The sequence below is a fragment of the Megalops cyprinoides genome, chromosome 9 (assembly GCF_013368585.1).
Source record: "Megalops cyprinoides isolate fMegCyp1 chromosome 9, fMegCyp1.pri, whole genome shotgun sequence".
Classification (NCBI taxonomy): Eukaryota; Metazoa; Chordata; class Actinopteri; order Elopiformes; family Megalopidae; genus Megalops; species Megalops cyprinoides.
In genome coordinates, this window is record NC_050591.1 from 8305868 (window position 1) to 8321231 (window position 15364).

Sequence of the window (15364 nt, forward strand, 5' to 3'; positions counted from 1 at the left end):
TTTCAGCCAATACCGTTGTTGGATAGCCTAAGACACAGTGAGAAGACAGTTTAGAGAAGTTAGGGAATCTACCAGTCCATTAAGGTCAATAATGGATGTGACAGGGCAAACAAGATCTCCTTCCCATCTCAGTGGATGAAAAGGCTCAGCAACAGCTTGAAGATGTATCTGCAGGATTTGTTTGCAAACAGCCTGGCACGCATGGTTTTGCCTCCTTCTTCCAAGTCTCCCCCAGCAACAGAACCTGCTTGTTGCTATGCTTTCATAACATTCGCATAATGTTTCGCAACATGCTTTTATCTAGTGACTTCCATAGCTCACAATTTTTACGTTACCCATTTACACAGTTGGATACAGCTCTTGATGGCGGTTGGTTCATTGACCAGTTTGAAGCTAACTGCCTGGACTGCTTTACCTTAAATATCTACACCCTGTGTCCTGATTACCCACTATGTTCCTTCAGTTAAAACTATCAGCCCAGACGAACTCCCCGCATCTGTACCACTGCTGAAGACCACAGGACACCACAGTGTACTCCCCTGGGTGGTGTTATCCTCTTGACACCCACTTTTTGGGTGTGTCTGGGTGGGCATTGGGCATGTTGGTGCAAATGCTTTGTCCCACACAATCCAGGCATCAAGCCACAATTCAGTCACCAAACACATTTAACCAGCAAGCAATGGAGTCAAAAGAGCCATTAGTACAACTATTTTATTGACAAATATCATCATGGTTACATGCATGGTGAAACAGACTTACCTCTTTTATTGATTACAAAGAGAAAAGTAAATGAAAAGAAAATTACAACCCCGGGTGTTGTAGTAGAGGGTGAAAAATCAAAATGTAAATTTTTCAAGGGAGCTAAAAATTGGAAAACAAAGGAAAACAACCAGCAGCACCTGATGATGCGCAGACTCTGTGGAGAAACAGCCATGGTTAAAAAATATTGGAAAATACTTTGCTTAAAAAGTGCCTTAGTGTTAAAAATTACAAAACGTCACTCAGACCTGATGCATCAACATTTTTTTCCACCATGACTATCATAGCTCTCAAAAACACAAGTGCCATAAATAAAACTGAAATGTATTTTGCGAGCCTCCTTTTCTTCCTATTGAGATTTCATGTTATTGTTCTTGTTAAATATTGCACACAGGTAGTGGCACAAGATCATTTTAAACTATGAAGGCATACGGAAACACGTCAGATCAACCCTTTCTCTGAAGGAGCTCCACATTACTGGAGTTTTGTTTGCTTTCAGTGATGGACAGCCCCACCAACTCCCCTGTTCAGTAAGAAACTCCCTTACACACATTTATACACAATACCTAAGTCTAAGGAGAGAGGAGGGGTGTGAGTTAGTAGTACTAGTTCAACGTGTCTGTTACCTTCGTAATGGAAGGCACGACAACAACACAAGTCCACAGTCCACAAATCAAGTGCCTCCCTGAAGGTGCGAAAAGACAATGGTTTAGAGAATACGCCATACTCAGATACACTTCATTGAGATTCCCGAGCCAGCAGGACAGAATGACAGTGACGACGGCAATGTCAAAATGAATCGGAGACCTCAATTTCACTCGTGATCACAAGGATAATTGCATTGAACTCTCACTATGAATGCTGTGCTGTGAACACCACAATGATTTCCTTACAGGTATAAAAAATATTGTAACTGTAATTGAATAGACCGAAGGAGACTGGTGGTGTTACTGAAATGGCCTTATGGATAGATTGGAACGGCAGGCCTTCTCTGTACTGCAGTGTCACACAGTAGCAGCAGAGGGATGTGGCGCTCTTTACACACAGCGCCACCCCTGGCTCCGGCAGCGCGGGGGACTCCTGCTCTGAGGCCCCCTCTTACAGTAGCGGAGCAGCGGAGTGGAGAGGGGCGGTGAGTGCGCTCTTGCAGGCTCCTTTGAGCCGAGTCTGCAGGGAGTCGCGAAGGCAGAGCAGGTCTGGGAAGGGGAGGGGCTGGCGTCTCCCCCCAACCTCTCTCTCTCCAGTTGCATTATCAAGCGCGACACCTTTTTTGACCCCCCCCCCCAAACCTGACACAATCATCCGGCCCCCGACGAGGGAAATCAAAAGCAAAGGCGGCGTGAGCTCGCCCTCGCTGGGCTGTGTGCCTCCCCCTCCCTGAGGCGAGGAGGGGTCGCCGTGGTGTGGGCCGGGGTGCGGGGGGGCGCTCCGGACGGGGGCCTCACTTGCGCCGGCTGAAGATGCTCTTCTTGCTGGAGCTCTTGTCGGCCGTGCTGAGGCCGATCAGCAGCCGGGCCTTCTCGTCCTCCTCCTGCTGCTGCAGGCTGCTGTCCTTCCCGTCCGCCGCCTTCCCCCGAGACTCCGAGCCCGACGCCGGCTTCAGCCGGAGCTTCTCCTTAATCATCTGCAGAGGCGGAGGAGAGAGGGGGGAGAGAGGGGAGGAGGGCTTACTCTCACCGCTTACAGGTAGCCTACTGAGTTACCACAGTAATGACAGCAATATGGCTTAGTAAAAACACTGTGGGCCAGAGGGTACACCAAGAAGGACTGAGGACACACACACATACACACATACATACACACACACACACACACACACACACACACACACACACAGGAGTCAGGGTCAGCTCCATTTCAATTCAGTCAATTCAGGAAACAAGCTGAAATTCAATTAAATCATTGAAAAATATTCATATAAAGATTGAAGATTTTCAAATTGAATGAATTGAATTTTAATTCACTCCTGGAACAAACTGAACTGAAATGGAACTGACCCCTCTCTGATACACACAACAAAATGACTCCTATCTGACCTGCTGGTGGGAGGGAAGTGACACCTTGGAAGACGTCAGCATAATCTCTTGATTATATGATTCCCATTATTAATAAAAGTGAGTAGCAAGGCTTGAGTGAAGCACAGCTGGCAGGTGGAGTGCTGAATGCTGAGCCATACCTGGGCGACCAGCGCTTTGCGGCTATCCCTCTTGACGGCCATGGCAAAGTCCAGCCAGGTCCAGGTGTTGTTATGGTATTCCAGGCAGGGCAAGACCAGGTTCAGATCCTTCCAGTCCACACTGCTCTTCTCCCCCTGCTCACACACACATGCACGCACGCACACACACATGCACGCACGCACGCACGCAGGCAAGCAAAGAGGATTGTCAGTAAAGTGTTAGGGGAACAGCAGACTTACATTACATTTGTCAAATTTACCTTTCACTAATCAGAAAAACTATTAACAGGCTGAACTATTCACAGAGCTATTTGCATGTATATGTCAGTAGTGCAGACTCCTTACCAAAGTTATTTGGTTTGCAATTATTTAAATGTAAAGATATGGATGAAAAAAATAGCAAAATTCATAGCTGACAACAGACTGGATTGTATCATGTGCAGGGCAATCTTTGTTAACCCTGGAAATCTCTAAATCTACAGGCTGTTATGCCCCAGAAGCAGACAGTTGGGAGTGTATTTTTACAGGTTTGAATGTTATTACTTTGTGAGTGTGTGGTCTGCAGATGCCCACCTTGTAGCTGACACAGAGCGGGACCTGAGGGATCTTGATGTAGATGAAGGAGTTGTTCATGGCCGCTCTCTCCTTCATCTTGTCAATATCATCCACAGGATGCTGGACGTGGGAAAACATCTGCATGAGTGACTCAGTTACCTCAGCTGTCCTCAGTTTCTCTCAAGGCTAATTACTAACAGGATGAGGCTAGAGTTTAGGTTCCAAATCCCTGATTGCTATTTTCAGGTTAATAAGACATGACATAAACTGTGATCCGGTACGACAAGAATACACCTAAATGCCTCAAATTAAAATCCTAAAAAAGGATTGGCTGTTTTCCAGTTTTTTACGGGGAGCACAAACCTCAGGTGGCTTCCGAAACGACCTCCTGACCCCTGCGGTGCGGTTCAGCCCCTGTGCCACCCCCTTACTGGGGCCCAAGGCCCCGATGGAGTCTTCAGAAAGCTGACGAGGCTTGACCCCCTGTATGCCTGTGTTAGAGAGAGACAGCAGGGACGGTCAGCACAGCGACCTCTGACCTCTGAAGTACATAACATGATTTGAATGGGAGGCTGCAGCACTACCAGAACTATGTTTATCGCTGCATCAGACTGACACTAGCTTTGTTAGCTTATAACGATTTAGGTGAGAATTGTGGTAGGGAAATGTAGTCCTAGACCAGCGCTTACAGACAACTTCAACCCGGAGTTAGGAACTGTCCCATCTGTCAAAGACAATGGCTAGAGGGGTGGCTTATGAAAGGTCAGAGAAAGAGGTGAAGCAGTGTTCAAACATGTCTTTACACACACACACACACACACACACACACACACACACACACACACACACACACACACTTGACAAGTATCAATGCATGAAGAGACCCTCCCGCTTGACCCTCTCCTTCTGAGCCAAACCCCACCATTAAATAATAGGAACAGAATACTGGCAAGTAGAATGGTATGAAGGAATGACAACAGGCTGGATGGACACATAAATATATCAGGAAAAGGGCAGATAAAACTAATCCAGATACTAGTTATTGAAAAAGTAATGGTATCAATGCAGTCAATACACCCTATTGAGAAATGCTTCACATGTGAAACGTTGTGCAGAACTATTTGTGAACTAACTTGTGTGAACTATTAAACACATTTAATAACAACGTGACAGTTGTACCTGTAGTAACCAGTCGAAACTTGTCCTCTTCATCACCAACTTCCTCCTCCTCAACGTTTCGCCCAGGGAAGAAAAATCCCATCATCCTCTTGAAGAACTGGTACATGAGCTGGATGGTGAGCGGCACCACGTTCACCTAAAGACAGGGGGCACAGCTCTGCCATTACTGCGCCCACAAACACACCCCTCCACAAAGCGCCCGCCTGCAGCACGCCCCTCACCTCGAAATGCTCCTTGACGGAGATGCCGCCGACGGGGGGGCGGACCTTGCTGAAGATGCGCAGGGCGAGCTGCCGTCCCGACTGGCAGGGGCTCTGGGGGCGCAGCACCACCTGCAACAGAGAGAGCGCCCCCATCAGGTGAGAGCACACGGCCACAGGGCCAGAGAACGCACCAGCACACGACCCAACCAAAAACTAGCCTCTTTTTAAAGAAAGACTGTGTTTGAAGGGTCTATACGAATTCTGATGTCATGCTGCTCAGAGAAGATCATGAGCATGTCTACGCAGCATGTGCAAGCCAGGTGAAATGAGAAATGCTTGTGATGGCAGACAAATTGGCTCTTTTCCTGGTTTACAAACACCACCTCCCCACTGCAGATGAGCTGAACTGATCCAGTGAAACATAAAAACGCCACAAACTCAGTACAGCAAGGTACTACATAACTAACTGACAGCCGTGCAGCGGCTGAATGAGTGGTGAAGCGGACATGATGCTGGGAGCCAGACATGAGAAGGGAGGGGAGATGGACACTGGGGTAACAGATGTCTGCCAGAGCTGAGACTGTGGACGTGAAACATGGGGGAGGGGTTGCGAATGGGTGACACTGACGTCCAATCTCATGAGCATGACTGGACGAGAATGGTGTCAACGTGAACGTCGACACAGTTACCAACAGCAGTACCGTACGTACCCTCACATGCTGCACAAAGGAAAGCGAGTAGAGAGTTATTCACACGAGCAACCACACTACAGCACTGAGAAAGGACACTCTGCGATGTGAGGCCTACCACCCACCAACCACGATGAGGCATCTCTCTAATCACCATGCTTATGAAACAGCTGAATTTTAAAATGTCTAATGTGGAGTGCAACACATCAAATTACATTAGCTAGCCGCTTTGGTTCACTGTAGGCAAACAGCCAGTGAGCTCTGCCCAGAGTTACATTTTTAAGCAGCAGCACACAGCAAAGGAGTGTCTGTACTGGATTCCTTCAGGAATGATTACTCAGAGATGACTGCAGCCTGCTGTTTTCATCCATGGTGTGATTCAAGTAATGAAGACCATTATGGTATCTCCATTTTAAAAACCACTTTAGAATGGGTTATGACTCATTCATGGTTTACCGGAATATGACAAACAGTGCTTCAGGGAAACTGAGTTTAGCGCATGTCAACGTGTTTCAGTAGGGGGGTAAAGACAGCAGAGCAGGACCCAGAGCCCCTGGGCTGCGGTGCCTGTACCTTATAGGCTGCGTTGGGCAGCAGGTTGTTCATGGTGAACCAGCCCAGCTCCAGGAGGTGCTCGGCTGTGTCATCAGACTTGTTCAGCTGTGGGCAGAAGGACAAAGAGAGGAACATGTTAACAGCCTTCCACTATAAGGCCAGACCTAGGCATTCGGGTAGAGTGAAATAACAGTTAAATGAGTCAGAGAGATAGTAACATCTCTCCTACTCTCCTACGGGAGGCAGTGTAGCATAGTGGGAAGGAGCAGGAATTGTAACAGAAGGGTTGCCAGTTTGATTCCCTGCTGGGGCACTGCTGTTGTACCCTTGGGCGAGGTACTTAACCCAAAACTGCCTCGGTAAATATCCAGCTGTATGAGTGGATAACATGTAAAAATTGTCTACTGTGAAAGTCCCTCTGTAAGTAGTCCCTCAATAATGTAATGTACTCTGGGAAGGAAAATACCAGTATAGATCACAATAATTAGTGCAGTTGAAATGGAAAGCAGTCTGGGCACCTCTATGGCAAAGAAACAGTCACTTGTGAAGGAATGTAAAAAAGAAAAAGGAGGAAATGAAGGTTCTGAACAAGGAGGAAAAGAAGACAATTAAAGGCATAAAAAAAAAAAAAACAGAACAAGAGGAGCCAGGTAAATGGGAACCACCTGTTCCCAAAAAGAGAGGAAAGAGGACACGGCTAAAGGAGTGCAGAGGGAGACGCCCAGTGAGGGTGCGAGAGAGGGAGAGCATGCCGTCGTCGGCTCGGCACGCCCACCTTGCTGTACATGAACCTCTGCAGCTCGAGCTCGGCGATGCCCAGCTGGCCGTCCTCCTCGGTCAGGCACCAGCGCGCCTGGGCGAAGTAGATCTCCGTGCGCCGCACCACGCTCACGTCCTCCGGCGGCTTGCGCAGCTCCAGCTTGTTGGCCCGCTGCAGCTGGAAGTCCTTAAAGCACCTGCGCACGGGACAGCGAGGCGTTAATGCTATCACCTTTCTAAAATCATGCCACAGGTGCACCTGTACTCTCTCTAAAAAGATAGTTGCAGATAGTTAACTTTCTGATCTCTGTTCATCAACAAAGATTACAGGAAAAAAACAACTGTAGAACATTAAAAGTTTAAAGTAACATACAACAAGACAGCAAAGCTGTACAGATGAACCCTGTTAATATCACTTGGCTTAATACCCAAAACCTTAATGTCACTGGCCACTCAACATTGCCTCTACTGTTAAACTGACATTAAATATCACTGGGAAATGTGTATCATCACCTCTAGAATAGTCAATTACAGTGATTAAAAAAAAAGTCATAATATACAACGTATCCGTGGAAGGTGTGTTGTTTTATTTGTGTTTGCCTAATTAAGATGTACCTTGGTTCAAAACTTCCTTTGCTATGTGTAATGAACATTTTGGGGCCACACAGCATGCATTCCTTCTGTGTTCCATGCATTGGGTTACTGGCTCTCCCACCTGATGAGGATGTTGAGCTCCTCACTCTTCATCTGCATGTCCGTCTTCTCCTGGTTCAGCTGGTTCTGCAGCTTCAGGTTGATGTCCATCAGCTCGTCGCCCCTCATCTCCTCAGACTGAGACTGCGGAGAGACGGGGGGAGTCACGCACTCGCCCGATCCCCAGAGACACCCCACTCCTCTACACATACGCAATACAGACGAGTATGTTCTGTGGAAGCTTCCCAAAAAACCAAAATGTAAAGTGCAAAAGGCAAATCGACAGCACTTTTGTTTGTGCAAAGTAAACAAATACCAGTATAAATAGGACACATCTGAAGATGAAAGGAAGTCAAATTTGAAAGAGCTCTCAGATAAACATTTGAGAGAAAGCATTCAAAAGTGCAAACAACAAAAATTCCACGGAGTGATTACAGTCACATCCCAGCATAACAGTCCGTCCGGACTGTTCGGGGTAGGAGAGGGCAGGGGTGTGCAGTGAGAGGAGCGGGGGCTGGGGTGGAGGGGAGCCTCACCCGCATGTTGGAGTAGATCTGCTTCTCCAGGCGGCGGATTTGGGCCACGTGCTGCCGCACGGCCTCCTGCAGGTGCAGGATGCTGCTGCGCTGCTCCTCTGGGTTGCTGGAGATCTCCAGCTGGAAGCGAACCCTTTGCTTCTTCTCACTGTGCTCCTGGGGACAGCAGAACCGAGGCCACGCCACGTTAGCATGGCCACACAACAGAACAGGAGCCGCGCCACGTTAGCATGGCCACACAACAGAACGGACGCCACACCGTGTTAGCATGGCCACACAACAGAACAGGAGCCGCGCCACGTTAGCATGGCCACACAACAGAACAGGAGCCGCGCCATGTTAGCATGGCCACACAACAGAACAGGAGCCGCGCCACGTTAGCATGACCACACAACGGAACAGGAGCCGTGCTGCACTGGCTAGCTCAAACATGACTATTTATCTGTTCTCTGTTTTATTTTTCATCTTGCAAACTTTGAGTGCATTCTTTGAACACATTCACCCATTTCAAATAAAGTTTTGACTTGCATCCTAGTCATAAACCTAGTAAGTCAGAAAAGGTTTGCATCCATTCACATGCATATAGACCGGCCAGGGCGTTACCTCTGTGGCGTGGTGAGCTCTCAAATTTATTGGCCCAGCAGGCCAATAAAAAAACATCACTTATTATCATCCCTGATTAGAAAACGTGGAGGCATGAAGGCCAGCACAGTGCAGTTACTCCTATTGGTACAATTTCAGCTCTACTCTCATATTCCCTCGCTGTGATTGGTTGCTTCCCATCTCCCGTGCGGGTCAGGGCGGAGCCACCCCTCCTCACCTTGCGCTTGGGCTCCACGTGCAGCAGCAGGTTGTTGACGATGTCCAGGATCATGGCGTACTGCACCGGGTTGGTGGAGATCTCCAGGTCGTGATGGATGAGAGTGAAGGTGTCCACAGCGCCTAAAACAGAACCCAGAGCAGCCAGTAAACATCCTATCAAGCATGAATACACTTCAGCTCAACTGAATACCAACAAGCATTATAGGTATTTGTTCCTTATAACCAAGAGACACTCCAAATGTTGCCTTCTCCAAATGTTGCCTTCTCTAAAATATTATGATTTATAACACATAAGTTGTTTGATATTCAAGTTTGAAATGTGCTGGCTTACAATCATACCCAAAGAAACAGAAACAACGCTGAGGACCTTCACATGCATTGAATCTAATGTGATTTTTGCACAATCATTATCACAAATGCTTATTTAAGGAGAGAAAGACGCGATTAGCATTTTGCTTGGAAGGAGACGGGGGCGGGCGGAGCGGGACAGGGGCCGAGGGGAGCCTCACCGGCCTGCTTCTTCAGCAGGTCCTCCTTCTCGTGGGAGTCGCGCAGCTCGGGAGGCTTGATCTGGGTGGCCAGCTCGGGGTCGATGTCGTGGCTGTAGCCGATGTAGTACATGCGGCAGCTGCAGCGAGAGATGATGCGCTGGACCTGCTTCGTCTCCTGCACCTGCGACGGCTGGTTCCAGTCTGGGGGCAGAGGGGCGCAGATGATCACTTTAATGTTCATGCCGACCTCAAGTCAAACTGGTTCAGCACTTTTGAGTTTTGGCCTTTATTTAAGACTTCTTTACAGGAATGTGTGCCTGAGATCAGGTGGGGGTAGATGGCCATACCTGTGGTAGTGCTGACCATGCCGCCCACGGCCTGGCCACTCTCCATCAGCTCCAGCACCGAGTCCAGGTTACGCTGACGGTGCTCTTCGATGTTCTTCACCTGTGGGGCCACACGCAACACACAGGCAGTTGGTAAACATCCATGTTTACAGCTGCAGGCTAACCCATTCACAAACATCGGCGGTAATTATGACATGCCGTGTCAGAGCCCTGCAGGCCTAGACGCTAAAAGGTTTTCTGCGGCTGCTTGACGGAAGGCCCACCTCCAGCCACAGCTGCCAGTCCTCCTGCTCGGAGGGGTTGGGCTCCATGGTGGCGAAGTACTGCATGCCGTCCAGGAGGCAGGTCCAGGTGGTCTTCTGCTTGAGCGTGTCGCTGTACCAGGCCGGGTGGTGCTCGCACTGCAGCAGCTGCGCCTTGGCTGCAGACACCAGCACGCAGCCCGCCGTCTCCGTGCCCCGCAGCATCATCTGCGCAAGGCCACAGGTGAGAGGGAACAGGTGAGAGGGGACAGGCGAGAGGGGAGAGGCGAGAGGGGACAGGTGAGAGGGGATAGACGAGGGGGGACAGGTGAGAAGGGACAGGTGAGAGGGGACAGGCGAGAGGGGACAGGGCCACATACAGACACACTGGCAAACACAGGCCCAGTGCTGGACAGATATAGTTACCTCAACAGAGAAGGAAATACAAAGGGGAAGTCATTGCATTATGTTTGCATACTGGGCATTTTAATCCAGAGTGAGTTACATACATTTTACATGACATCCACTTAAATGGAATTGTCTTGATAGGTTTAAGAAGCTTGCCCAAGGACACAACTACAATGCAGCACCTCTAGGGCAACCTTTGGAGCCTTTGGGTTATGAGCCCCACTCCTTACCCCAACACCACACTGTTGGCCACACTGCCTGTCTACAGGGACACAAGCAGACACACAGATGAACGGAGAGTGCTGTGTATTAAGACATGCACCTGACAGTTGACGAGCTCGATGAACCAGTTGCGGTTGTACACGTCGTCCGTCTGGCAGGCGGCGATGCCACACAGCTGGTCGCTCACGCCAGAGTCCTCCTCTGAGAAGACCACAAACCTGTCCGTCTCCTCGATCAGCTTCTGCAGCATGGACGTCCCTGCGGGACAGACAGACAGATCAACACCGACACAGGGATGAGTGACAACTCAACTTGCAGTTAGCCAGTCAAACGTAAGGAATAGCTTTGGTTTAGGGTATAAACGCTTGGGGTAATCAGAACGTTTGCTTTGACAAACCAATTACATATCCTCAGAGTATTTTGTCAGGAAATGACAGAAAGTGTAACTCAGCCACACACACTATACTTGGCAGCCCTTGAAGGTACTTCAGCACCATGGGAAGTGTATGTCTGACGTTGGCTTCAGCACCTTGGACTGCCCAAACCCTCACGCTTCTGTGGCTAGCACTGCACAATTATAGCAGCTGAAGAATGGAACTCAAGAATGGAACTCAAGACTCTCTAAGATCAACATCCTCTGTTCCACAGGAGCAGAGATACAGGCAGCAAACAGGTTTTCTGGGTTCTGTTTCTGAGACCTTTCATTAATCACAACCACTAAATGCGCTTATATTTGGGTTCCACTAATTTGTTTACTAGAGCACCACCTAGTGATTAAGACATGATGCTGCTGTGTTCAGACACCACACCTCTAGCTGTACCACAGACACATTTGTCCTCTCAGTCAGAAGGAAAGGGGAGGAAGCTCCCCTCTGTGGGTGCAGAGGGATATTTCTCTGGTGTTGAGGGAGGTTTCTGTGGGTGCATAGGGAGGTTTCTGTTTGAGCAGAGGGAGGTTTCTGTGGCTGCAGAGGGAGGTTGCTACCTTCGTTCTGGTTCTTCTCGGCTCGGCTAGTGCTGGGGATGACTGGGACGGAGGGCGCGGTGCTGGGCGAGTAGCTGGACAGCGAGCGCTTCAGCTTCTTGGCCTGCAGCTGGGTGTCGATCCTCAGGCCCTTCAGCGCCTCGGTGGAGAGGTTCCTCTTCAGCACGGCCGCCTTCTTGTAGCCGTCGTACAGCCCGAAGGCGATGTTGCGGTTCGTGGTGGTCCACGAGGCCCGTAGGTCGACAAGGCACAGCTTGTGGGTGTAGAAGGCGTTCCCTTCCTCCTTCAAATTCACCTCCTTCCAGGGCAGCAACACAGAAAGCGTCAAGACATCAACAGACACAGAAAGCGTTTGGTATATCGCTAACTGAAGAATACCAAACGCAGGGAGCTATGATGTCAAAGCAGCCCGCAGTGGTATTTAGGCGTCATGCCCTCTCGCCGAGGCCTACCTCCTCCATGCGGTTGCTCTGCCGCTGGTAGCTGAGGGACGACAGGCTGAGCAGGTGGGTCTTCTTCACCTGGGCGTTCATCTGGTGGTCGGCCGTCTCGTCCCAGGTGGAGGCCATGAGGTGCACGGTGACCAGCGAGAGCTCGCTCACCATCTGCGTGACGTTCCACTCGGAGATCAGCCTCCGCATCACCGTGCCGGCTGAGAGGACAGGGACAGGGACACACAGGAGAGATGAGGCCCTGGGGGGGGGGTGGTGCAGGGAGAGGGGGGGGGGCGTCTGTGATCATGCGGAGGTGCGGCCCTTACCCTGCGGTATGAGTCTCTGCGCTCCCCGGGTGAAGACATGCCCTTTGCTGCACTCCACCTGGATCCCCCGCTGCTGGGCGAAGGAGGCCCAGTAGTGCACCTGCAGGGGAGGGGAAGAGACACTCGAATCAAAGCCTGCGCATGGAGACGCACGCCACAATCCCACAGCAAGCCAGTCATCTGGCCGCTCAGCTAAACTTAACACAGCATAACAGAAGAACAGATACATTATACATAAATATAAAAATAAAATTAAAACTGTTAATCTAAGCCTTGTCCAAGGGTAGAAAAGCCATGTACCACCAAGGAAACAAACCCCTGAGCCCTGTTTCTTCCCGCCTCCCTGCACTGCTGCCCTGCTGTGGGGTGCAGGGTGCAGGGTGCAGGGCGCAGCCGCTCACCTGCAGCTGCGGGAAGGAGGCGGTGTAGGACATCTGCTTGTAGTGCTGGCCCAGCTTCTTGCGGACGGGCCTGAGGCTGTGGAAGAGCTTGCCTCTGCAGATGGGCCGCGACACGCTGGTCCAGGTGGCCCAGAAGTTCTGCATCCAGCGCAGCGTGCTGCTGTACAGCAGGATCCGAGGCTGGCACGGCTCTGAGGGGTCACACACACACACAGGGCTAGCAAAGGACCCAAAACCCCACAAGCGCTCCCTTACGAGTATGCATCACCACAATATACCAGGCCTGCGGTTCAGTCACTGATCTGATCTTTATACACGCCCTGGGCTCAGGGCCTGAATAATTATAAAGGTTTTAAAAGGTTTTAACACACCAGTATGTCAATGTTTGCTTAAATTCTAGTCCATGTACAGCATTCTGGGAGCTAGACAATGGCGTAATGCAGGATTTACAGGGTTTAAAAGCATTCTTTACTCACTGAATGCATTCACTGTGTCATTCATCCTGGAGTCTGAAGGATTTCATTTAGTATCTTAAACTGCATCCAGTGACCTGTACTACCAAGACCCATCAAAACAGGAACTGGTGGTCACACTATATTACCCCTTGTGGCTACCCACAACATTACATTACTGGCATTTAGCAGGCGCTCTTAGATAGATAAACATAGATTACAGTTTTTTTTACATACAGCTGGATATTTACTGAGGCAATTGTGGGTTAAGTACTTTGCCCAAGGATACAGCAGCAGTGCCCCAGTGGGGAATCGAACCGGCAACCTTTCATTTACAAGTCCTGCTCCTTAACCACTGTGCTACACTGCTGCCCACATATCTGCCTACCCACAGGACACACGGTTTGACGTGTGCTTTAACTGGCACAACAGGAGTACGATTTAAAACTCACGCCCGGTTACGAAAGGACCGGAATTGTCTTTTCGAGCTGCGCATGGGTCTTGAGTGAATGGATAACACGCAATGTCAAAGTGCAGCAAATGTTTTAGCCGCTTAAAGTGTGAAACTGCCCGAAAAGCAGTGTGAGGGGTTGTGTCTCCCCGCAAAATGGCTGGGTTTTGGGCATGTCGCACTAAAATATAGCAGAACTCCACAACACGGAGGGTGTGATGCGAGTGGAAAGGCTTTCCGGCAGCCCCCAGCGCACCTTTCTCCGGCCCACGCGGCTGGTTGAGGTCCATGGTGATGGACAGGTTGAGGTTCTCGGAACGGAAGGCCCTGTAGGAGTCGTGCGGCTGGCCCGAGGTGACGTCCGCAACGTTCTCCGCGCAGCACAGCGTCACCGCGTGGTGGTCGTGCGGGTTGCCGTGGCAGAGCCACTGCAGGTCGAGGGTCATGCACAAGTTGGGCAGGTGCAGGAAGCAGATGTCATCATACCTGGAGTGATTGATCAATCACACAAACGACCGGTAAACACAATGTACGACAAATGAAGTCACCAAACAAATGTGATGTACAACTTCACCACTGTGCCAGACAATCAGTCCTAATCTCACAGATGTTATTCCATGGATACTAAGTAGAAAAGAAGAAAAGGGTAATAGTTTTCTTCATTTAGGTTAATAGCATGCACCACAGTGAACCAAACGGTTAAAAGCAGGTTATTTTGGGATGTCTGACAATTTGGGACATCATGAATAAATTAATTAAGCATACAAGTATTGTACTATAAACTGAAATGTAATCTATACAGTATCCAGGCCATTGGCCCCATTTCCTCAGATGATTTTAGGACAGTAAGTTGCCTTGCAAAGTGTGTTTTTTTTTTTTGAGATTTCCAGATATTTCTTGTCTTGATTCAAGTTACATTATCCAGTCACGTCTCTCGCTCCCAGCTGGTATACTGACTACGTGGGGATGGGAGTACGGAGGCCCACAGCACCTTCTCCAAAGACACATTTATTCAGAGCTGAATTTACGTCAGAGCATTTCTCCATCAACCTAGCCAAGACCAAAAAATTCCATTTACCCCAATCATTACCAAAGCATTTTCATTAACATGTTTAAGGTATGAATATGCTACCAGTGAACAGCTCTACACATGCTGCCATTTTACTCAATATTGTTAGTTATGAAATGCATCTACTGAATTTTACAATTTTCTGTTATAATATATTATCATTTTATATTTTGTATTTGATTAAAAACGTCTCTCTTTATTTCAGTTGCTAGGATGCAGTGCTTTGTGCCACAGAGATTAAGCATGTGGACCTCAGGCAAAATGGAACCCCGCCCACACACCCAGGACCCGTGACAGAGAGCACCCACTTGGAGGCTGTCCTGACGTTGACATCCATGTCACCCTTGAAGACAAACTGTCCAGGATTCCAGGCGAAGTTGAGCTTATTCCACTCCCAGTGCATATTCTCTGTAGTGTTGTAAGGGTCCTACAGACAGAACAATGCATCCAGCAATTTTATTATGTAAAGTATCTCCTAGAACAAACAAACAGACCAAAAAGGGACAAATGAATCTTTCGCCTGGCAGTGCTTTGTCAGCTTTTGTCAACAGCGTGCAAAGCAGTTATGTACCACTATGCAGGGCAGCTCATGTGTACAAAACACAGTATA

The 15364-nt window shown here is 49.2% G+C and overlaps 1 protein-coding gene across 1 annotated transcript in view; it reads right to left on the reverse strand.

Moving 5' to 3' along the window:
- Nucleotides 1–844: 844 nt before the first annotated feature.
- LOC118782710 (protein KIAA0100-like) overlaps nucleotides 845–15364 on the reverse strand; it is a 29895-nt gene continuing 15375 nt past the window's right edge. The window contains exons 19-39 of the mRNA XM_036536197.1: nucleotides 15063–15181; nucleotides 13942–14171; nucleotides 12783–12973; nucleotides 12382–12481; nucleotides 12074–12273; nucleotides 11622–11919; nucleotides 10737–10894; nucleotides 10028–10234; nucleotides 9765–9864; nucleotides 9436–9618; nucleotides 8925–9046; nucleotides 8105–8260; nucleotides 7591–7712; nucleotides 6892–7072; nucleotides 6135–6221; nucleotides 4891–5001; nucleotides 4670–4805; nucleotides 3854–3981; nucleotides 3509–3610; nucleotides 2936–3070; nucleotides 845–2383 (exon numbers count right to left, since the gene is read on the reverse strand). Coding sequence (XP_036392090.1) covers nucleotides 2201–2383; nucleotides 2936–3070; nucleotides 3509–3610; nucleotides 3854–3981; nucleotides 4670–4805; nucleotides 4891–5001; nucleotides 6135–6221; nucleotides 6892–7072; nucleotides 7591–7712; nucleotides 8105–8260; nucleotides 8925–9046; nucleotides 9436–9618; nucleotides 9765–9864; nucleotides 10028–10234; nucleotides 10737–10894; nucleotides 11622–11919; nucleotides 12074–12273; nucleotides 12382–12481; nucleotides 12783–12973; nucleotides 13942–14171; nucleotides 15063–15181 — 3249 coding nt within the window. The 3' untranslated portion in view covers nucleotides 845–2200. The remainder of the gene's footprint in view (nucleotides 2384–2935; nucleotides 3071–3508; nucleotides 3611–3853; nucleotides 3982–4669; nucleotides 4806–4890; nucleotides 5002–6134; nucleotides 6222–6891; nucleotides 7073–7590; nucleotides 7713–8104; nucleotides 8261–8924; nucleotides 9047–9435; nucleotides 9619–9764; nucleotides 9865–10027; nucleotides 10235–10736; nucleotides 10895–11621; nucleotides 11920–12073; nucleotides 12274–12381; nucleotides 12482–12782; nucleotides 12974–13941; nucleotides 14172–15062; nucleotides 15182–15364) is intronic.